This window comes from Sarcophilus harrisii, chromosome 1, assembly GCF_902635505.1.
Source record: "Sarcophilus harrisii chromosome 1, mSarHar1.11, whole genome shotgun sequence".
Lineage (NCBI taxonomy): Eukaryota > Metazoa > Chordata > Mammalia > Dasyuromorphia > Dasyuridae > Sarcophilus > Sarcophilus harrisii.
In genome coordinates, this window is record NC_045426.1 from 701,725,750 (window position 1) to 701,749,962 (window position 24,213).

The following is a 24,213-nucleotide window of genomic DNA, read 5'->3' on the forward strand; positions in this document are numbered from 1 at the left end:
CTTGGAGTCTCAGTTTCCTCCTCTGTAAAATGGGACATCTCTTTGGCTCTGGATTTGTGATCTTGGGACTCCTGGGTATCATTTTCCCCATGAGTGGCTGAGGGATTTGCATGAGGGGGCCCCTGCAGCTCCAGATATCCATGAGATCTGGGAGTCTTTTGCATGGAGAAAAGTCTTAGGAAGACACGGTCGTCTTGCAGTACTTGAAGGAGGCTCTGCTGGGGCAGCTCGGTGGGGAGAGCTCTGGGCCCGGAAGCAGGGACACTCATCTTGCTAAGTTCAGATCCAGCCTCAGACTCTAGCTGTGTGATCCTGGGCAAGTCACTTCTCCCTGTTTAACTCAGTTTCCTCATCTGTAAAATGGACTGGAGAAGGAAATGGCCAACACTCCAGTATCTTTGCTGAGAAAACCCAAATGGGGTCACGAGTCCCACACGATGAGAACCTGTGGTAGAGGGACTAGCTTTGTTATACTTGGGCCTCTCTCTCTGTCCCCAGACCAATAGGAGAGATTGCAGATTTAGGCTTGATAAGGAAAAAAAACCCAAACCTTTTAACTATGAGCACAGTGTCTAACATTTAGTAATTGTTTAATAAATGACTGTTGATTGATCAATAGCCTCTGCCAGTCTGTGAGCTCCAGAGAGGGATAGTAATTTTTCTAAAGTCACACAGCAAGTTATAAGAGCCAGGACTAGAACTCGGAGCTGTTGGTTTTAGCAGGTGGTCCCATGATGTCCTGCTGCTCGAGTCGATCGAGCACTTTCTGGTGTGTTATTAAACCACTTGGCTCCTTTTTCTTCCCCAACATAATGTATACAAGCTTTCCTTCTTCCATCCACGGGCCAGAGGGGGGACCATAGATTTTTGATATTAGCCTCTTGCTTTAAAAGCCAGAGATGGGCCCATTTCTAGGACCTTTGATACCAACAAAACCAACGGCTCTGGCCCAGGATAAAACGAGTTCAAAGAGAAAATGGCTGGTGTTGACGGCTCCTTGAAACACGCTGCGAAACACCGGAGCTTTCCAGGTGGGATGTCTCTGGGTCCTCCTAGAGTTGCTCAGGGGAACGGAGGAGACTTTCTTAATTAGGAGGTAGAACCAAAGGGCAGGGGAAGTACATGGAGGGTGCACCGGAAATAGGGAAGGGGGTGGGGAGAAGGTTTGGGTGCTTCCAGGCCCAGGGAAAGGCAGAGCACTGAGCTCACGAGCCCAAGACCCGAGTTGGAATCCTGGTGCAGAGTTGGAGGTCATGGGTCGTCTATTCCTCCATCACGGTGGCTTGACGTTAGCCAAGATTTCCTGGCTGTTTTGAAGAAGATTCTCCCTCCCCTTCAGTTGGCTTTCCTCCATTTTTCTGGCTCTCGACCTTCCCTAAGCCAAAAATTCTTTTGTTTTTCCCATTGGAAAATTTCGGATTTTATTTGTAATAACCCAAAAAAGTCCTTGTGGTGGAACCAGAACTCGTCCAGAAGCTGGGGAAGGCAGAAGGAGGGGGCCCTAGTGGACGGGCTTCTGGACTGGGAGTCGGGAGACTGATTTTGTCCTCCCAGAATTCAGTCACTGGAGCCTAAAATTGTGGATCTAAAATTTGAAGGGATCCAGTTTTCCAGCTCATCTGACAGATGAGCAAACTGAGACCAGAGAGAGCCGTAGTCTTAAATTGATCTCAAGTATTAATTGGATGGTCGGATTGGATGTCTGGGTGGCAGTGGGGCAGGGAAAGAATTTTTTCTTCTAGTCGAAGGGTCAGTTTGGGAGTTTCTAGGCAGCAGAAAGGAGCCAGAGGAGCTGGGTTTGACTCTTGATGCCTTCTGGGTGCCCTGGCCTCAGTTTCCTTATCTGTAAAGTAAATCCAATAACGGTGAAGGGAACGACCCCGATTGGATCCTGTGTCTCAGCAGCAGAAGCAGCAGCAGGGCCCAGGAATGCCATGATGAAACGGCCCCTTGGGAGCAGGGGGAGGGAGGCAGCCACAGTACCACCAGGCCCGCTCCGGTTGCCTAGCAACGGTGGGTCAGGACTGTTTGATATTCAGATTTGTTGGTATCTCTCAGTCCTGCGGGATTTCGCGGCTCTTCACTTACATGCGGTGTCTGAAATTAAGAGCGTTGGCCGGCGTCTTTGGCTCCCCCGGGCAGAAACGCAACAAATACCAGCTCAGATAAGACGTTGGCGATCACGTGAGAGTAATGCGGTGGGTTCAATGAAAATGGCCTTTCAGTGGCTCCGGCTTAGAGACTCTCCTCTGTCCAGTCGGGTCTTCTGAGGGGTGACTCATTAGCAGCATCTGCTCAGGTTTTGTGGTGGGCCAGGAGCCCCTCTGCCCTCTTTCGTAGCCCTCCATCGGATAACCACCTCCTCCAGGAAGCCGACTTGAGTTTTCCTGATGGATGAAACTTTCTCCCTTAGACTCTCTTGGAGGATTATGGAGGGAATGAAATATTCCTTTCTTGCTGGATCTGAAAGCACTCTTATCTTTCTGATGGGAGGAGAATGGAGTCCTGCTAGAAGCAGGGCTGGGGTCCTGCTCTGTCTCACAAAGGTCTCTTGCATTAGAGATAAGATCTGAGCTGCCGAAGGCAAAAAGGGGATCCATCGTTGACCAATAGACTGAGGTCAAGTAAACCTACCACAAAGGTCTGATGGGTTGGAGAACCCTGGGCCACTGGAGGTAAAAGGGGGATCCAGTGTTGACCAATAGACTGAGGACAAGTAAATGTATCACAAAGGTCTGATGACTTGGAGAAGCCCTAGGCCTCCAAAGGTGAAAAAAAAGATCTGTTGTTGACCTATAGACTGAGGTCAAGTGCACCTACCACAGAGAGCTGATGGGTTAGAGAAGCCCAGGCTGCCGAAGGTAAAAAGGGGATCCGGCGTTCCAGCCATCTCTCAAGACAATGGAGTGAAACCTAGAATTTGATAGAAGGAAATGACTCTGCATTAAGGGAATCCTCCCTTGTAACATCAGGCTTCCCTAGAACCAAGACCCCCAAGAGGAGGAATCCCTTCATCCCAAAAGCAGCACGTTTCTCTTTTGGGCCCATTTAGTTTTTAGAAATCTTTCCCGACATCAGGCTTAATGAGTACCACCCACCCATTCCTCCATGGCCTCCCGGGGCCAGGCTGAACAAAGCGAACCCCCCAGGCCCACGAAGGCTCTCTCGTATCTCGCCCAGAGCCTTCCCCGGCTTGGTCGCCAGCTCACGGATGCTCTGTCCCTTTCCAGTGACCCTCCTGAGCTGGGGCCAGGACCTTTTAAAGACTTTTAAAGAGAGTAGAGGACCCAGTACTCGCTTCTGGACTTTCTCCCCTCTCTTGAGGCATCCTGGGAGCACATTTGATTTTCTGGTTCCGTTGATTTCTCTCTTTCCCCTATCCCAGTTCACCACCAGACCCCTCCCCTTCCAGGCCACTGACCTGCCCCATTTCATCCTGTCCACTCAGGGTGCAGACTGTGGCTTCCTGTCCGTGCCGTGACTGACCTGCACCCCGACCTTTGACCCCAGCTTGCCTGCCTCCATCCACTGCTCGAGCAAATCAGAACCCCCTCCCCGGGACAGGGCAGAAGTGCCCGACGGCATGTACGTGGGCTCTTAGATCCTTGGCTGGCAGCAGGAAGAGCCCCGTGAGTCTGTTTTCTGCTGTCAGCCCGATCGCCACTGAGCCGAAATGAAATTACAACAGAGCGTGGGGACTTTTTTTTAAGCTCAGAAAGAAAGGCTGACCCAGGGGCTGAAAGCTTCCTACAGAAACGTTCTGTATCCAAGTAAAGTGACCTTGTTGCATTGATAAATGGAGCTGAAATAATAACAACTTGCGTTCATGTGGGACGTAAGGCTTTCAGAGTGGGGCCCAATCACAGCATCCAAGAGACCTCGGGGCCATTTCCTCCAGCCCACAGCTGAGTCGTGGCCTGGCTCTGCTTGAGGCCCCCAAAGAAAAAGGATGAGGGCAGGGATGTCTGCAGGAATTAGACACCTACTGGGGCAGCAGGTGGTGCAGTGCATGGAATACCAGCCCTGAAGTCAGGAGGCCCTGAGTTCAAATCTGGCCTCAGACACTTAAATACATCCTGACTATGTGACCCTGGGCAAGTCACTTAACCCCAACTGCCTCAGCCAAAAAAAAAAAAAAACTCACCTACTATGTGCTGGATGAGCAGCTAAGTGATATAGTAAATAGAATGCAGGGACTCAGGCACTTTAGCTGTCTGTCCCTGGCCAAGTCACTTCACCCTGTCTGCCTCAGTTTCCTCTCTGGAAAATGAGCTGGAGAAGGAAATGGCAAACCTCTCCAGTATCTCTGCCAAGAAAATCCCAAATAGGGTCATGGAGAAACAAACGTGGCTGAAGTAGCTGAACAAGACCTTAGCTCTCTCAGACTCAGTTTCCTTATCTGTAAAAATGAGGAAGTTGCACTAATTGATCTCTAATATCCCACCTCTAGACCAATGATTTTGTTTGACCGTGGCCAATTGACTGGATGTCCCTAATTTTCACTTTCTTCTCCTGTACAAGGAGGGAATTGGGTGAAGTTGCCTTTTAGGTCCCTCCCAGCTTGAGCTCTGTGGTCCCATGAAGCTTTTCTGAGGCTCGGGCGCCCTCCTAGGTACCACAAGGCTGGGTGACCTCTGAAGAATCTTCTGACTCGGGGTCTCAGAGCCCATGTACCCTCAGTTTCCCCAACTGTGCTGGGGTTGTCCTGCATGGTTGCCTGGGTCCCTTCCAGGCGTGTGCCCTGCTTGGGAGCAGGTGCTGTACCTGCAGTTCCAGCACAGTCCAGGGCAGGAGCCAGCGGCCTCATCAGCTAATTAAGCCGGCTGTGATCAGTACTTTGTCAACAAGCTAAAAATAGTTAAGAGGGAGAATTAAAAATGCTGCCTCGGTGGCTTTCCCGGCCTCGGAAACAGCCGCTCAAGCGGAGGCGGCCGCCCTTTTCCCGGGACCCTGGGGCTCCCGATGCCCCTGCCCAGTTTTATTAGTGATCTTCATTTCCGTCAGTGCCGCAGAGGGACAGAGCCTGAGACGCCTCTCAGTGACTGGCCCACGGCAGGGAAATGCTGAGCTGTGGCCGATTGTCGAGGGGGCTGGCGGAGCCCCGCTCTAAACGGGAGTCCGCAGCTGCTTTGCTGTCTGAGCTCTAGCAAGTTAAGTCTTGTCACCTTGTCTTTAAAATAAGAAAGTTGAACTGGATGATCTCTAAGACCTCCCAGCGCTGACATTCCCTGTTGTAAGCTCCCTTCTAGAACTGATATCCCTTGTTCTAAGCTCTTTCCTAAACTTACCATCCTCTGTTCTAATGCCCGCCCAGTTCTGATACTATTCTCATACCCCTTCTAACTGACATTCTGTGTTCCAGGTTCATCCAGCTCTTAGGTTCCATGAATCCACACCAAATAAGCTCTTAGAACTTGAAGCGAGGAGAAGTTGCAAAGGAGAGTACGTCAGGGCTTGATTTGGGAGGACAACTTGCCCCCTTCCCTTGGTGAGGATGGTCCCAGGCCACGGGCCACCCGGCCGCCTCTGGGATTTGGGTGAAATCCTGCCATGTGCCCGTGGTTCGCTTCTCCTTCCTGGGGGCCTTGCTCTGTGCTCCCAAGTGGGGAGACCTCTGTTCTGTCCTCAGTCACTACCCAGGGCTGCCAAGGGCAATCTGGGAGACTGCGGTTGGTTTTAGCTTCAGCCCGCCGGCGAACCTTTGAACCACGTGGGATCGCCCAGGAACAGACACTTAGTACCCTGCCTTCTCTGGGCCTTAGTGGCTGATCCTGGCCGGCAACGGCCTCTCCCCAGTGACCCGTTGCTTCCCTGCAACGGTCTCACTGAAGGTCTCACTAGCTGGGTTAGCATCTCTCTGTGTCCCCTCCCTCCGGCCGTTCCAGGCAAGAGCACAAGGCTTCTGCGGGCCCTCCCTCTGCAGAGCTCCTGGCTGCCTCTGCCTCCAAGGAGCTGGGTGCGAGGGGGGGGCTCCCAGAGCCGGCAAACCGCCATGAGGCTTCTTTCCTTTCAGCAGCCCACCACTCTGTTCCATATCGGGATCCGCACGCCATATGGCAGTGGGCTGGCGCAGGGAGAATTTTTTTCCTTGTGAAATAATAACGGAAAGTGGATAAGGAATCGAGGAGGAAAAATGGCCTTTCAGGGCTTGTATTTTTCAAATCCTGCACAGGAGTTTCTCCGGCTTCATCTCCTGTTTGGTCAGGTGACAGTGGGAAGTCTGGTGGCTCACGGTTAGTGAGCTAGAACCCAAGGGAGGACCTCGGTAAAGGTCTCCCACGGCTGCGTGGTGGGGAGTTGGAGGGGAGAGGTCTGCAGTGGGGTGAAGTGTGGACAGGATAGTGTCCCCTCTAATTCTGTAGTGCTGCGAGTGTGTCATCCTAAAGTTATTCCCATCCAGCCCTGACACTCCCTGTTCTAAGGCCCCCTCCCAGCTCTGACATCCCCTGTTCTAAGGCCCCTCCCAGCCCTGACATCCCCTGTTCTAGAATGAACACAAGAACACCCCAGCTGAGGCCGTGACCCTTTGACTTTTTCCTAAAAAGTTCTTAGAGGGTTGAAGAAAGGCTCCAATCCGGCTCTGGGGTACCCAGGTGTCCATCCCAGGCCTCATTCAGTAACATTTAGGCCATTGGATCAAAGTCCACTAGAAACAGGGACCCCTAAATAGAACATAAGGATCCCTGCAGGCTCATAGTGACTTAGAAAACCACATCTTAACTAACATCTCATGGCCCATGGAAGTTCCAGGGGCAGAGCTGTTCCTTCATTGTTGCTTATTTATGGTCTCTCTTTCTTTCCTTAAAAATTCAGTTTAACCTTTTTTTTTTTTTTTTTTTTTCAGTTTCGTCCTTCTGCTTCTCTCCCACCCATTGAAAAGGCAAGAAAAATAAAATTCATTGCAAATATGTAGAGTAATGCAAAACAAATCTCTGTATTAGTCATGTTCTAAAACGAGAGAGAAGGAAAGAAGAAAGAGAAAGAGGGAAAGAAAGAGAAGGAAGGGAAGGAAGGAAAGAAAGAAGGAAAGAAAGAAAGGGAAGGAAAGAAAGAAGAAAAGAAAGAAAGGGAAGGAAAGAAAGGAAAGAAAGAGAAGGAAGGAAAGAAAAAGAGAAGGAAGAAAAGAAAGAGAAGAAAGGAAAAAGAGAAGGAAGGAAAGAAAAGAAAGTATCATTCTATAAGTTGATAACGTTTCATCATGAATCCTTTGGAATGGGTCATTTTGTTGATGAGTCTTTCATGGCCTATTATCTTTCCAGTATGATTGTTACTAAATAAATTGTTCTGGTTCTACTCCCTTTACTTGGTTCATATAAATCGTCCCAAGTTTTTCTGAAAGCATCCTGCTTGTCATTTCTCATCGCACATACAATGGTGTTTCATTGCACTCATGTGCCATGACTTGTTCAGCCATTCTCCCTATTGATGGGCGTCCCCTTCGTTTCCAATTCTTTCCCATCGCAAAAAGAGCTGCTGTAATTTTTTGGTATATTTAGATTCTTTTCCTTTTCCCCCATGTCTTTGAGATACAGACCTAGTCCCGATACTTCTGGACAGTTGCTCATCTAGTAAATGAAGGGGTCAAGCTCGGGGAGCTCCGAGATCCTCCTCCAGTTTGAACATCCCCTCCCGTCTCTCTTCTCCCCTTCCCCCCACCCATCTCACTTCTCCCCTTCCCCCCACCCATCTCACTTCTCCCCTTCCCCCCACCCATCTCACTTCTCCCCTTCCCCCCCAACCTTTGGTGTCTGGTTTCATTTGCCAGCTGGCTCTGTAGGGAAGGAGTAAGCCTCTCCTTTTCAGGAAGCCGGACCTTATCACTGATGAGTCACATAATTAGTTCTCCTAAATTCCCTTAGCTCCCAGAGTGATGATTGATGAGAGGAGTTGAGCTGTACCAGGAACGGGAAGTTTGCTCAGATCTCAGGGTTAGAAAGCGGTTTTTTGCCCTTGGAGTCGGGGACCTGAATTCGTCGATGGCGTTTCCACAGGGGTTTAAGATTTGCAAAATGATTTCTAAATAACATCTCATTTGATTTGTAAAACTCTGAGACTTAGGAACTGTTATTATCCTCATTTTTCCAGACAGGGAAACTGAGGAAAATGGCTTAGGGCTTGCTCAGAGTTCTATAGACAGTGAGTGTCTGGGGCAGAGGTGGAGTTTGACTTTCCAAGTTCAGCATCTTGTCTCCTGTATTTCTTAGTCAGTAACTTTGGGTCCAGAGGAACGAAGCTGATTCAGTTCCAGAGTTGGCGGAGACCATCAAGCCCAGCCTGGGACTGGCAGAGAGGAGCTGTTTCAAAATGAATCTCTAACTAACTACCCTCTAAAACTAAACCGTGGGCATTCGTTCATTCATTTATTTTGTTGGGGCGATTGCCCAGGGTCGTTCCGGGCCCAGGGAGGGAGACTAAGGGCAGAGGCGGGAGATACACGAGGAGAGAATCCAGCCTGTGGTGTTCCTCTGAGGAGTGTGGGAGGGAGTTATTACCAGTGAGGCTGTTGGGGCCAGGTCGGGCTGGCAGAGGAGCCATCCAGTATCTGATCCTTGAGGCAGTGGGAGGAAGAGAGCAGGAGAGTCAAATAGTCAGAGCCATTTAATGAAAATGAATGGTAGCACTTGGACAGGTGGAGGGAAGGGAGGAGGCTATGGGGAAGACTTCAGGTCTCAGGGTGTGAAGGGGGTTACATCTTGACTCTGTACCGGGAGCCATCCGTTGCCCAAGTTCTGTGATTCTGTCTTCCATGTGCCTCAGTTTCCCCAGTTGTGAAAAAGGGGATTGAATGATCTCCCTAACCTCCCTTCTCCCTTTAGATTTGACGCACCTGTGATCATAGGATCCTACAGTCTTTTGGGGTGAGATCTGTGTCTTGTACCCCCCACTGCCTATTGGCCCCATCGGGGCTAACCAGGCCCACGGATGCTCCGTGGCTGTTGATTGGCTGGACTTTGCTTTTGAAGTCTCTTCCTTGGCCGTGGGCAAGGAGGACAGAGCCGTGGCCCCCGGGTGCTGTGGACGTGTCGGGGGTGGACGTGTAGAGGACAGCAGAGGGGGAGGAGAGGCAAGTGGCCAGAGCCCGGCCCTTCCAAGTGGACCACTCCCAGAGGGGCTTTTATTAGGACCTGCTGATTTGGGTATTCTTAGTATGTGACTGGGGCCAGGGCGGAAATCTGACTCCTCCGGAGCGGGGATTTGCCCTTCTAAAAATAAAGGTGGGAGGGGGCGGGCACTTAGGGCAGAGACAGCCTAAATTGGGCCCCTAGATCAGATTCTCGCTTCTGCTGGGCTGGTGTGTCATTTTTCCAAATTGAAATCAATGACACACGTAATGACTAAAGCCGGACACTCTCTGGGTCACTGCACGGCCCACATTTGTGCTCTTCTGCAGCAGCTCCCTTAGCTAGAAAAGGAGTGGCTTGGAATAACTTGATCCCGAGGGGCCTTTCCCACATCTACCTTCCATGTGACAAGTTTCCTCTGACATTCCCTTTCTAAGCCCCCTCCCAGCCCTGACATTCCCTGTTCTAAGCTCCCTCCCAGCCCTGACATCCCCGGTTCTAAGGCCTCTTCCCAGCTCTGACATCCCTGGTTCTAAGGCCTCTTCCCAGCTCTGACATCCCCGGTTCTAAGGCCCCTCCCAGCCCTGATATCCCCTGTTCTAAGACCTCTCCCAGTTCTGAGATTTCATTTTAGTTTTAAAATTCATTGAATCTTTGGCAAATATTCTGGCAAGACTTTGCCTGAACTGGGTCTGACCCAGAGGGCAGAGAGAGCTGGAGAGATGTGGGCAGATTGTTCTACAGACAAAAGAGCTAGAGTGTTCTCCTTGTGCTGATTCTTGCTCGGCCCAGTAGAACTTGGGGAGTTTGTGTCACCTCCCTTTTGGGCCCCCATCAGCTCTCTTGCTAAACACCAAGAGGGGCCCGGGGATGCTGGGCCGTGTTGGGCTTCTACAGGAGCTTGCTGCAGCTGCAAGCAGTGCTTCCGTGAGCGCCTTTGGGAGGTTAGAAGGATGTCACTGAGAAAGAAACACCGTGTTTGGTCTTGTTATTAAATTACGTGACGTTGCTGGGGTGTGAGGGGCAGCTCAGGGACACAAAGGTCAAGCCCCCTCCAAATTCCTTCCCACCCTCTTGTTGGTATTTTGTGCCATGACTTGGAGGTAATTTTTTGATCTTCTAAAGCTCCAGGTTGTTGCTTATGGGTCAGAGAAGAAGGGAACACTGGAACCTAAGGTTTTAGAACCCCATGAGCCTCTGAGGCATAGGATACCAGATCTAGGTATAAGGGAATCTTAGATTGTAGCATAATCAGGCCAGAGAGGGCTGTTAGAGCAGAGGATGGCAGAGTTGGGAGGGGGCTTAGAACAGGGGATGTCAGGCTGGGAAGGGGGCTTAGAACAGGGGATGGCAGAGCTAGGAGGGGCCTTAAAACAGGGGGTGTCAGGCTGGGAAGGGGGCTTAGAACAGGGGATGTCAGGGCTGGGAGGGACCTTAGAATAGGGGGTGTCAGGGCTAAGAGGAGGCTTAGAACACGGGATGGCTGAGAGAACTCAGCCCTCCAGAGGCTTGGCACTCGGACCCTTGGGCTGGCACTCCCTGAGAAGGCTGTCAACCGCCTGCCCGTCCCAACACTCCCCCCAGGGACTACGTTTGGCGGCACATTTGCCAGCCAGGAGCGAGAAGTCGGCCCATACTGCTTTTAGCAAAGCTTTCTCCCTCCCGGAGAGCTCCCTTCAGGAAGACAACATGCAGCCCAGCCCCACCTCTCATGAAAAGCTGTGAATGTTTATTTCTGTCATTTGGGGTAATGAATCCCCAGAGGAGCCAACATGTCTGCACTCGATCCATCCCCTTTAAGCTGAGTGTTCTTCTCAAAGGATGACTCAGGCCCATGGGGAATAGGGGCCCAGCAGGGTGGCAACTCAATATGCCCTTAATGTATTTGACTGACATTCCCCTGGATGATTTCCACAAGTTGTGGCTAAACTCTGGATGATGCCCAGTGGAAGTACATCCAGAGTGGGCCATGTGGAGGGTGGAAGCTTGGCGGAGTGGCAGGAGCCCTCTGGTTGGCATCTGGGGGTCTGAAATGCTGGGCAGTGCCCAGGCTGGGCCATGTGGTGGGTGGAAGCTTGGCGGAGGGATAGGAGGCCTTCGTTGGCATCTGGGGGGTCTGAAACTCTGGGTAATGCCCAGTGGAAGTACGTCCAGAGTGGGCCACCTGGAGGGTGGAAGCTTGGTGGGGCAGGAGGCCTTAGTTGGCCTCTAGGGGCTCTGCTGTTCTCTCCCGGTGTGACCTCGCCTCCCCGTCTGGAATATGCAGGGTTTGGTTTAAACGAAGTGTCAGCTGTGCTGTAAGAAACTTTCCACAGCTGAGGGTCTTAGAGAGCCCATTTCACTGTGTTGTGGTAAGAATATTTATGGTGAATTCAGCAAACATCTGGGAGTTTCCTGCTCTGCACCAGGCCCTTCGGGTCCAGACAAGAATTAAGAGAGCCACCCTCGAGGAGCTTACCTTTCCTTTGGGGCTGGGGGAATACAGCCTGTCAACAGAGACGTCGGTATAAGCACATTCAAGATCTCTAAGAGGCATCTAGACCTGGACTCTTGGTCCTATGGAGCAGTTGGGTTAGGAGAGGGGATGGGCAGCTAGAGGATGCCCATGGGGCACAGAGCCCCAGGCCTTGAGTCAGGCTGACTCATCTTCATGAGTTCAAATCCATCCTCAGACACTTCCTAGCTGTGTGACCCCGAGCAAGTCACTGAACCTTGTGTGCCTCAGTTTACTTATTTGTAAAATGATCTGGTGAAGGAAACTATCCCAACATCTTTGCCAGGAAAACCCCTAATGGGGTCCCAGAGAGTCAGACCTGATTGAAAGATGGCCAAACATTGAACCAATGGGGAGATCGGTAGGAGGTTCATTGAGGGAAGCAAAGGAAAAGGTCTTTTTGGATAAATAGTTCTGCTTTGCTGCCCTGATACCAGGAGAGAGGAAGTGGGCTTAACCATGGAGGGAGCATATATTACCTGGTCTTGGGGTGGGAGACCTCTCCAGGAGCTCGCCAGAGGCCTTGAAGGCCCTTTCTCCATCACAGCCCTGTGAGAACATGGGGGACCGCCCCTCCCTAGCTGCCTGGGAGGCAGCAGCTGAGCTACTTGAGTAGGGAAAAGAAAGCCGGGGATTCGAAGCCAGAACCTTGAGCTGCATCTTGGCGCCATCACTTACTACCAGTGTGGCCTTGGTCCCTTGACTTCTGGGCCTCTGAGCCTTTATAAAATGATGTCAATAGTCCTCTCCAGCTCAGTTCTGTGAGCCTGTGAAGATGGGGAAACTGAGGCTCAGGAGTGTTTGATGACTAACCTGGAGTCACAAGGTAGTAAGCACCAGACACAAGGATTCTGGCTCCAAGTTCAGTTCTCTAATCAGCATTCTCTGCTTTCTCTTCCTTTCTCTTCTTCTCCCCCTTTTTCCTTGTCCCTCATTATTCCATCTCTCCTTCTCTTTTCTCTCTCCCTTCTTCCTTCCTTCCAATCCTTTTCTTTCTCTTCCCCTCTCATTTCATCTTCCCCCTCCCCTTCTCTCTTCCTCCTCTATATAAATAAAGAAACGGATATTCAGGCATCATGTGACTTGTCCAATGTCACACAGTTACTTTGGGTCAGAACCAGGATGTTCTTCGTTTATAGTGGCCCTGATCACCGGGTTCTCCCATTCTTGAGTTATTATTGGTAACATTCTGCCAAGAGCTCTCTATTACCATGTATCTGGGTCCCTGAGTCTGTTACATTCAAGTCCATAAACATTTACAAGGGGTTAACATTGGGGGCAGAAGAATAACAATGAAACATTCTGTGTCTTCGAGGAGTTTACTTTCTATCAAAGTAAAATACATTGTGTATATAAGTAGAGTAAGTATCAGTGAAATGATTAATGTCAAGGAGACAGAGGAGTCTGTGAGGGTCTCGCCTCAACTGGGGATGGAGGAGGAGGTGAGGAGGGAGGGCTCCCCAGGTGAGGGGCCCAGCCTGGGCAAAACCAGGTAGGGACGAGATGAATTCTGTGCAGGTAGAACTAGCTGTTGGCTCGGATAGAAATGGAGACCTCGGAGGGGAACCATGTGAAGTGAGAAGAGAATGTTAATTTTCCAAGGATAACAAAGTTCCTAGAACAGAGACTGCTGGGTACGAGCAGGCGTGCTTTCTGCATTGCAGCATTGGGCTGGTTAATTAGAGATGGATGGGAGGGATGGGGGCTGACCCAAATGAGGAGATCCAGGTGAAAGCGAGCTTGTCCGACTCCCCGGGGAGCTGAGGTCACTGTGTTCCCTGCATCAGCTGGACCGATGTTGACTTCATTGGTGATGCAAACACATGGGTGGACGGCAGTTTCTCCAAATAGAAATGGATTCGGCAAAGGGGCAGAACAGGGTCTGTTTCCTGGAAGGGCTGAACTGTGTCCAGGCTGCTGTATTTTAAAATTTTTGAGAGGAGGAAGAATCACAGGGGGAGAATGAATGAATGAGTGAAATCGTATTTATTAACTGCTTTCTTTGTGCCAGATATCAGGCTAAGCATTGGGGATATAAAAGCCAAAAGCAAAGACGGTCTCTGACCTCAAAATATTATTTGTCAAGCTTCTATTTGTCATCCAGATTGAGAAAAGCACTCTGGGGGAAGAGCTGTAGGAGACATGCCCTGCCTTTTCAAAGAGCTTGTTAAAATAACTAGCTGGAAAGATAACATGAATTGGTACGGGGCGTGAGACTTTTCAGGAGACATGAGGGACTCAAGTACTCGGTGACCTCATTGCTTTGAGAGTTCTCTTCAGTGATATGGGTCACAGGCCATCCATCTAGTATCTATCTATACATTCATACATCAGTTCTTGCATCCTTCTATCTATATATGCATCTATATATGTATTCATATATGCATTCATCTATATATCCAGCTATCCACCCATGCAAGTATACATGCATTCTTCTATTTATCCATGTAACTATACATGCATCCATCTATATATCATGCAACTATACATGCATCTGTCTATCCACCCATGCAACTGCACATACATTCGTCTATCCATGCAACTATACATGTATCCATCTATCCACCCATGCAACTGTACATGTCTCCATCTATCTATCCATGCAACTATACATGCATCTGTCTATCCATCCATGCAATTATACATGCATTCACCCACATATCAATCCATCCATGCAACTATACATGTATCTATTTATCCATGTGTCCATCCATGCATCTATACATTCACTTATTCACACAGCCACGTATCCATCCATGCAACTCTACATGCACCCATCCATGCATCCATTCATCTATCCATACCTCTATACATGCCTCCTGCATCTCTACTTGCATTCACCCATGCATCCATTTCTGCCCATCCTCTGACTTTCTGCCATGTCCTCCCCAAAATCCCCCACATGGGCCATCCATCATATTGGAGGCCATCCTGCTTTCTGACCTGTGGATGGTGCATCTAAAGAACAGGACTAGAGTTCAGAGAGAGAGATCACTATTGGTTGGGCTTCCTGTAGAATGTTGGGTTATGTTACGGTTCGGAACAAAATTTTGATTTAGAAAATGCTAAGGCTTGAAGTAAATGTTCTCTAGTCATAGGGTAAGAAAGCTAACTGAGCTGGAAAGGACCATGTAGTTCAATCCCCTCATTTTACAGACAAGAAAACTTGAGTCCCATAGAGGTGACAGGTCTACATAGGCAGTAAATAGTAAAGCTGGTTTTGAAGGCCCAGAATCATGGGATTGTTGCTTTAGAGAAAAAGAAACCTCATAACCCATTTGGTCTAATCTTATTTTTTATAGTTGGGAAAACTGTGGTCCCAAGCTGAGTTTGGCTGGAGAAAAACTTCATGTGATAATGATGATGACTTACTTTTAAAAGATGATATAAACATATCTCGATATGTTGTCTATCTGAGCCTCACAGCATCCCATAAATAAGGCCTATGTTACCATCACCCCCATTTTACAGGGCCCAGAGATTGGAATAACTTACCCAGGAGTCTTCTTGACTCTAAGCACAGCACTCCGTCTGCAGTCTCACTACCTGTCTAGGAAGAGGAGATATGGGGAGATAACACTAGAAAGAGACATTGAAGCCAGCTGGAGAGGACCTTCAGACCCTCCTTATTAGTGAGGAGCTGTAACTTTCTCCTCTAAGCAGGCGGGAGCCACTAAAAGAGTTTGAAATAAATGAAAAAGATGCTCAGTAGCCAAAGCAGGGAGTGCTTTCAGCTTGCCATTCGTTTGCTGTATGACTCTGGGTCTATCATTTTCTTCCTTGGGTCTCATTTTCCTTCTCTGCAAAAAAGAAGATTGACCTACTCCAGTTCCACCATGACTCTTGGTGATACTTTTTTATTTTTCCAAATATCTGTAAAGATAATTTTCAACATTCATTTTATTTTTTTTTTTGTTTATTTTTTATTTTTTATTGTATTTTTATTTGTATTTTATTTGTATTTTTTTTCTTTTTTATTGTAGCTTTTTATTTACAAGTTATATGCATGGGTAATTTTTCAGCATTGACAGTTGCAAAACCATTTGTTGCAACTTTTCCCCTCCTTCCCCCCACCCCCTCCCCCAGATGGCAAGTAGACCAATACATGTTAAATATGTTAAAGTAGAAGTTAAATACAATATATGTGTATCTGTCCATACAGTTATTTTGCTGTACAAAAAGAATCGGACTTTGAAATAGTGTACAATTAGCCTCTGAAGGGAATCAACATTCATTTAAAAAACAATAGCTTTTTACTTTTAAAATATATGCAGATAGTTTTCAACATTAACCCTTGCGATCAAGATTCATTTTGGTAGGACTTTGTGTTCCAAATTTTCCTCCTCCCTTTCCTCCCCCCTCCCCACAGCAAGCAATCTTATAAAAGTTAAATTTGTGCAGGCCTTTTAAACATTTCCATATTTATTATGTTGTGCAAGAAAAATCAGACCAAAAGGGAAAGAAGGGGGAAAAAAACATGAGAAGGGGGGGTGGGGAATGGTGAAAATATTCTGCTTTGATCCATGTTCAATCTCCATAGTTCTCTCTTTGGATGCAGTTGACATTTTCCAGGTGATAGTTTTTTAAACCTATATTCAAAGTCATCTTTGGACTTTTATTGGCTGTGTGACCTTAGGCAGGTCACAGCCTCTCTTCTGCAAAATGGGGGTGGAGGGGGGGCTGGGCTTGCTGGCCCCTAAAATCTCTTTCAGTTATAAATCTATGAGGTTAGGAGCCCTCATCTGTGAAGATGCAGTGACTGTGAAGGTCATGAGACAAGGGGCCCACGCTACCGCTCACTCACACTGTGCTTGATATTGTATTTTTCCATTGGTGCCCTGGACTTTTCCTCTCTCCCCAAAGAGAAAACAACTGGGATTACTCTCCTCAACTTCGGCCTTGACCTCTAGGAGCCGATGGGCCAGGGGTTCTTCGGTAGCTTGGCCAGCGCCACGTAACGCAAGGTGCCTGGGGTCTGGGATCACTTCTCACTTTGATGTCAGTTGTTCCCCTTTGTCGTTGCAGGATCAGCTCAAACAGTGTTTTGCGAGGCAGCCCCCAGAGGCCAAGGACACAGACACATTGGTGCAGGAGAGCGATAGCCAATACGGGACCTGGAATGACCCGCGGCAGAGCGGGGAGAGGTAAGATGGCGGAACGTTCATTGTCGGGACAGGGTCTGAGTCAGGTTTCAAACCCAACCTCTCCAAGTCCAGCCTTGGGAACTTGCTAACTTTGTAATTTTGGGCATTCTCTGCCTCAGTTTCCTTACCTGTAAAACGGGATTGTAACAACTTCCCAGGTTTGTTGTGAGCATCAAATACCATAATATTTGTAAAACTTAGCCCAGCACCTTGCCCAGAATAGACCCTTGATATGTTCTCTTTTCTTCCCAAATCTAATTTTTTCCTGTTCACTTCTGTCTCTCAACCCCCTTCAATTCAATTCAACACAAACTTTAGGGGAAAGTGAGGCAGGTGCCCTTGCCCAGCCCTCCCTCACTTCAGTCCAGTTCACTTGCATGTCTTAGTCTCACCTCCCTGATATCATGGCCTCTTTGAGAACGAAGGATGGACAATAACAAACGAAAACAAAGTACCTACTAAGTGCTGGATATTGTTCCAGTTTCTGGAAATACAGGAACAAAGCTGAACCAGTCACTCCCCACAGGGAGCTTTTGTTCTGTTGTAGGATACAACATGTAAGCACCATAAACTTTTATGAGCAAGTCATTTTACCCAGTTTACCTCAGTTTCTACATCTGTAAAACAAGCCAGAGAAGGAAACGGCAAACTACTCCACGATCTCTGCCAAGAAAATCCTAAATGGGGTTAGTTAGAAAGAGTCAGACTTGACTGAAAAATCCTTGAACAATAACAAAGTGAACTAATCAGCAAGTATTTATTAAGCACCTACTATGTGCCGGGCTCTGTGCTAAAGATGTAAGGTCCTCATTGGTTGGATGGTCTCCAGTTAAACAGATCCCTGGTCTTTATACGCTAAACTGGCCAACTGGCCCAGAAATAACCATGCTTTGCACCCACAACTTCCAGCTCCCTCCTAGAGACTGGATTTTTTTCCTCCTATAAAGATAGACTGGAATGAGATCTGAGGAGTGATCCCCTCTAGTGAGTTGTCGGCATTGCCAGTCACCCTTAACACCATCACCGAGTGCTGCTGTCATGGGGCGTCCCCATGGGAAATCAGCTCCTTCAAATAGCCAGCAGGAATGGCTCCAGCAGGGCCCCAGATGTGCTTCCAACAGCAGGAAGCTCATGGTCCACGGGGCCCAGAGCCTGCTGGGAAATCGGGCCTTTCAAGAAACCCTCAGTCCGGCTGTGAAATCTAGGGCTGAGGCCTGACTGATGGTCGGGCCTTGAGACATCATTAAGTATTCCCCAAGGACTCATGAGACATGGCAGCCCCCAGAGCTGGACTCGGTTTCTGCTCTCCAAGCTTACCATGGACAGCAGCCACTGTAGTGGAAGTTCTGTACTTAGAAGAGTCACCCAGTGAGAGAGAGAATGGGAATCACAAAATGTAGGGGAGCCTGAAGGGAGCTAGACACAACCTTAGAACAGGGGCAGGGAGGGAGCTTAGAACAGGGAATATCAGAGCTGGGGAGATGGGCCTTAAAACAGAACATGAGTAGGGGGTTTAGAACAGAAAATGTCAGAGCTGGGAGGGGCCTTAGAACAGGGGATGTCAGGGCTGGGAGGGGCCTTAGAACAGGGGATGTCAGGGCTGGGAGGGAGATTAGAACAGGGGATGGCAGGACTATGAGAAACCACAGAGAATGTCGCACATAGGAGGGCTCTCATTTCCAGGGTGTATTTTCTTTCCACTGTTTGGCTGCTCATCCCCACTATTTACTTTATTTCATTACTTACGTCTTTTTCCATTATTTTTGTGCGTCTTATCTTGATTGTTAGGATGTAAGCTTCCCCTTTGGGGCTCAGGGCACAGGACAGTGTTTTTCACGGATCAGGTGCTCTGCATGGTCTCAGTTGACAAATAGGAATTAGGGCACAGAGATCTATTAATTTGTTGTTGTTCAGTCATTTCAATCGCGTCTGACTTTCCGTGACCCCATTTGGGGTTTCTGGGCAGAAATACTGGAGTGGTTTGCCATTTCCTTCTCCAGCTCATTTAGCAGATGAGGAAACTGAGGCAACAGAGTGAAGTGAGTTGCCTTAGGGTCACGCAGCTAGTAAGTGTCTGAAGGGGGATTAGAACTTGGGAAAATGAGTCTTCCTAAGTCTAGGCCCCCTGCTTTGTGCACTGTTGAACCACCTAGCTGCCCACCATTAATAATAAGCACACAACATGATAGGATACCTGGGACCCTGTTGACTGGTCCCTCTTGATCCATTTCTTGCCAAAATTAATCTGATTGATTATGGATTGGTGACCGCTAAGGGGGCTTAGAACAGGGGATGTTGTAGCTGGGAGGGTTCTTAGAACACAGGATGTCAGGGCTGAGAAGAGCCTTAGAACAGGGGATGTCAGAGTTGGGAGGGGGCTTAGAACAGGGGATGTCAGGGCTGGGAGGGGGCTTAGAACAGAGAATGTCTATTGTAAGCTGACCGCTTCTCCTGTAGCTCCCATGGGGAGAGCACTTGGTCATTCTCATTATGGCCCCTTTCCTCTCAGTAAATGAAAAGTAGGAAAAAAAGCCTGGGGTTCTCTGGCACTGGAACGAGGGTGGGTGAAATTTTGTTGAGGCCCAAAGGAGAGTGTTGGAGGTCTCTCGTTACACATGTGGCCTCGAGCCAAGATTTCTTGGAAGAAATTGGATTTTAAAGCCTCGGTCTATTTCCAGCCCAGCCCACACACTTCATTCACCAAACCGGCGCTTCCTTTGGCCCCTTGGCGCTGCCGGGCATGATGGGTAGGACTCGATAGCAGAGTCCCCGGGCACCAAACCTGTCCGCGGGTGAGCTTGCCGTGCTCTGTGCAGATTTCCCGGTAGGGTTTTGTATAGAACCTGTGATCCTTCATGGAGGCCCCAGCCTTGGCCCGCAGCCCCGAGATCCTGCCTGTTACTGGTCGGGCAAGTCTGGACCACTCCAGAGACTTCTTGCTTTCTCTCCAAAATATGAGGGATGAAGAGGGTTAGCTCTGTGCTAAGGGCTGGGGCACGGAGAAAGGCAGAGGAACGTCCCTAACGGGGGAAGCTTGCATCTAATGGGGGACGACCATGCTCCCCCAGCTCCAGACAAACAAGGGGTAGATGGGAGGAACGGCGAGCCTCCCAGGGAAGGCGCTGGGATCACGGCACAGGGGACACGGCTCCTTGTAGAAGCTGAGGCTGGAACGGGGCCAGGGGAGGCAGGAAGGGAGACTTCCCGGCCCAGGGTTAGCAAGTGCAAATGCTCAGAGTGGGAGGGAAATGGCCTGTTTGACGAAGATCAGTGTTACTGAACTAAGGTGTGACTAACTAGAAAGTGTAACTAGAAAGTTAGGCCAGGGGGCAGCTGGTTGGTGCAGTGGATAGAGCGCCAGCCCTGAAGTCAGGAGGATCCGAGTTCAAATCTGGCCTCAGACACTTCCTAGCTGTGTGACCCTGGGCAAGTCACTTAACTCCGATTGCCTCAATAACAACAACCAGAAAAGTTAGGAAAGGTTCCCTTATGTGGTATACAGACATCTGGGAGTCGGGAGGAAGGACCCGAGTTCAAAGCTTGCCTCACTTTACCCAGTTTGCCTCAGTTTCCTCATCTGTAAAATGGGTAGGAGAAGGAAATGGGAAACCAACCACTCCATCATCTTTGTCAAGAAAACTCTCAATGGGTCAAGAAGAATAAGACATGACTGAAAATGCCCTGAGCATCAAGATGTGCAGAGTTTGAATGGACCAAACGTCCTCACATCACGCGTGGTTCAGTGCCATCGCCCAGGGGCTAAGCCTCCTGGTTGCCTCCTCCACTCAATCCAGTCTATCGAACGTTTATTAAGCACCAGACCCCCTCCGGACACCGTGCCGGGCGGCGAGACAAGTGCAGAGACAGATGAAAGGGCTCGCCTGCTTTGGGAGGGTGGGCAGTTGTGCATGCAGAGAGAATTAAATACGGCAAACTGGCAAACATGGCAGCCCTGGGTTAGACTTCTTGTAGAAGCTGATGCTCGAAGGAAGCTGGGGATTTTATCTTACTTATTTTTGGCTGAGGCAATTGGGGGTAAGTGACTCGCCCAGGGTCACACAGCCAGGGAGCTTTAAGTGTCTGAGGCCGGATTTGAACCCGGGTCCTCCTGACTTTGGGGCTGGGGCTCTCACCGCTGCACCACCAGCTGCCCCGGGATCTTATGATGTGGAAGAAGGGGGAATAAGGAGCCCCAAGTTTGGCCGGTGTGTGTAGGCTGAGCCTGCCAGAGAAGCCAAAGGCAGCTTTAAATGCCAAACAAGGATTGTGTGCGTGAGCCTTGAGGCAACGGGGAGCCGCTGTGGCTCCCTGAGGTAGGAGAGAGCCCTGGTTATTCCTGGGGGGGCTTACGGCTCCAGACTTAGGGGTGTAAGAGTGAGCGGTTACCGGTTGGTCTCCTTTGGAAACGGCTCCCCCTGGTGTCCTGTGGAGGCAGAGCATGAGCTCCAGTTGAGAGTACTGCTGTGGTCTAGTGCCACCTAGTGGTCACGGAATGGTTCCCTTGGCCTCGAGTGCGTTCAGCAATTGCAGTGAAATCAAATATTTTCGATTCTCAGAGCCAGGTCGGGACGAGCCTCGGAGGACGTGCGCCCGGACCCAGACCTAGAACAGGAACCTACCCTGGAACAGCCACTCCCCCTCTGCCTGGAGACCTGGGGAGGGAGAGTCACTCCCACCAGGAGGCCCTCTGGGGCAGTTCTCCTCGTTAGGAGGCGTTGCCCACCGTGAGCCTCACCGCCTCCCCTGCCCCTGACGAAGGGGCCCGAGAGGTGCCTCTTTGGCGAGAGGACTCTCCTCCCTGGTTCCCTTAGCCGGCCTTCTGAGGCCCGAAACCCAGGGTCCTTCATGGAGCCCTCCCTAAGGCGGCCCCTTCCGCTTCTGGAAACCCTGATTATAGAAAGGTTGTCTTTTAAAATACTAAGTGAGCACCGGCTTCCATATGACTCCTCTTCTTCAGGACGGGGCAACATCCTGTTGTAAACAGGGCCCTGGGCTTGTAGTCAGGCAGACCTGCGTGCAAATCCCAACATAGACAGTGTGACAGTCGTCGTTCTGACTCAGTCCTGTGACTTCGGGAGTTGTGGAGTCCTGATTCCTCACTCCTTCTCACAGCGACATCCCAGCTGTGGCGAAGGCCTGTCCGTCTCGCCTTTGCAGCACCTCCCATAGGCCCCTTCTCTCCTCTGACACCGTCCCCCCCTTGGTGCGGGCCCTCGGCACCTGCCTGAATGGCGGCAGGAAGGGCCGGGCCATCTGTGTGTCTCTCCCCACTCCAGTCCCTCCTCTCCAGCCACCGCTCGGGTCTGACCAGGTCACCCCCTACTCAGTAAACTCCCCTGGCTCCCTGTGGCCATCAGTGTGGCATTCGGAGCCCTTCACGACCCAGCCCCCCCCCCCCCCCCCCCCCCCCCCCCCCCCCCCCCCCCCCCCCCCCCCCCCCCCCCCCCACACACACACACACATACACACATACTCTTGCATCCAGTGGCCTCCTGATTCATCCATCTCTCGTGTCCAGGCAGTTTTTCTGCCTGTCCCCCAGGCCCGGGAAGCTCTAATTCCTCCGTTCTGACCACTGACCTTTCTGGCTGCCTTTAATTCCCAGATAAAACCCCACCTTCTTTAGAAAACCTTCCCCGACCCTTCTTAAACCCCGGGTCTTCCCTCTGTTAATTATTTCCTATTCATCCCGTATGGAGCTCATTTTGTATGTTTTTGTTTGCTTGTTCTCTCTCGCATTAGACCATCAGCCCCTTGAGAACAGGACCTGCCTTTTGCCTCTTTTTGTGTCCCCAGTGCTCAGCAGGTAGTGGATGCTATAGAAACTCTAACTGCTGTTATTATATATTATATTATATTACATATTATTATATTACATTATCATATAGTATTATTAATGCTGATGGTGAGCGAGGGAGATTTGTGTGGCAGCTCCGAGGAGGACGGTTTGCTGAGGGAACATGGCCAGGTCTCAGCGGTCCCCTCGCTCTGTGCAGGACATCATGCACTTCCCAGCCAGGAGGAGTCAGGGTGGGACTTGGACCCAGGTCCTGAGGGAGACGCCCGGTGCTGGAAGTCTTGAGAAAGCTGCCCGTGTCCAGCTCTCCCGTGTCTAGCTCTCCCGTGGTGCTGGCCCTTATAAGGAAGAAGCCAGCAGGGGTCTGTGGAGGGTTTCTGGGGCCCAGAAGCCATAGGGCTCCTCCCCAGATCCAGGGGTGACCAGCTGACAAGTCTGTGTGAAAATGTGAGGAGCTCCAGGCCTGATCCCCAGCTGTCAGGAGTGTCAGGGAGAGCCGCCGCTCCCTGCACCGCTCCCTGCACTCGGGGCTCATCTGATAAGGGCCTTCTCCTTTGTGTGGGGCTGCCTGGCCCAGGTAGGGCCCCTTCCTGAAGGGGCGGGCCCCACGCTCCCAGGAGTACCTGGCAGGCAAGAAGGGAGGAGGGGCCGCTCTCCTGCCACCAATCTCAGGGCCTGCAGGGTCTCCAAGGTCGCCGCCAGTTCGGAGATCCAGGCTTTCTGTTCTAAGCCTTTCTGGGCCCTTCCCTGCTGACAGAGTTGGTTTTATGCCCCTGACATTCCCTGTTCTAAGGCCCCTCCCTCATTTCTGGCATTCCATGTCCTAGAGGCCTTCCCAGGCCTGACATTTCCTGTTCCAGCTCTGACGGTCCCTGTTCTAAAGAGACCCTAGGTTCAGGTTCTAACACTGCCCCTTTGGCACGTAGTATCCTATAGAAGACAGGCTCGGAGGATGGCGGTGTCCTGTTACTCTCCTTATATAGGAGAGAAGATGAGGGAGACCCGAGAGAGGGGCTGGTTCTTTTCCTGCAGCCCCCCGCTCTCTGCGGGTGGGGGCTGTGACCCGGGCACCGGGACCCTTCCCAAGAACACGGCGCTCATTCACGCGCTCGCCGAGGCAGGCCGGTGCTCAGTGCGGGAGCGGCCGCTCGGGAGCATCGGCCAGAGCTGGCGTGTAATAATACTCAGAGCTCTTCAAAGCAGGAAAGATATTACGTGACCAGGAAAAAGAAAAACAAAATTAACTTTGCTGCGAACCAACTTGTCTCCTTTGTGGTTACCCACAGCTTTGCTCCCGAGTCTCCTTCTCCGGACAGCAATGTCGCTTCGGCCCGAAAACAGCCTCCCGGCAGCCGGCTTTCCTCCCTGTCGTCCCAGACGGAGCCCGCCTCGCCCGCCGACCCCGGGGACTCCTCCAGGGACCAGCGCAGCACCAGCTTGGACCGTTCCAGCACGGACTTGGATTCGACCGATGGGGCTGAAGGAGCCCCACCTTCAGACACGGGTCCTGAGGGAAAGGTGGATGACTTCTCCTTCCTCAATGTGAGTCCTCCTGGAAGGTGGGGGGGCTTACCCAGGACCCTCTGGCCCCTGGTGAAGCAAGGGTTGGATGGTTGGGGGGAAGCTAGCACAGTGCTAGGTCTTTGGACAGGGAGTGTCAGAGCTGAAACAGGACCTAAGTCACAGAGTGTTTAGTTCTAGAACACGTGCTGTTAG

The 24,213-nt window shown here is 50.4% G+C and overlaps 1 protein-coding gene across 5 annotated transcripts in view; it reads left to right on the top strand.

Annotated features, from left to right (window-relative positions):
- KIAA1671 (KIAA1671 ortholog) overlaps window positions 1–24,213 on the top strand; it is a 203,873-nt gene that overhangs the window by 167,574 nt on the left and 12,086 nt on the right. For 4 of the 5 annotated variants that reach the window (XM_031948805.1, XM_031948802.1, XM_031948803.1 and 1 more), the window contains 2 exons: window positions 16,582–16,700; window positions 23,784–24,039. In XM_031948805.1, coding sequence (XP_031804665.1) covers window positions 16,582–16,700; window positions 23,784–24,039 — 375 coding nt within the window. Of the gene's footprint in view, window positions 1–6,844; window positions 7,294–16,581; window positions 16,701–23,783; window positions 24,040–24,213 lie in introns of those variants that run through there. The other variant, XM_031948807.1, reaches the window with a different exon arrangement.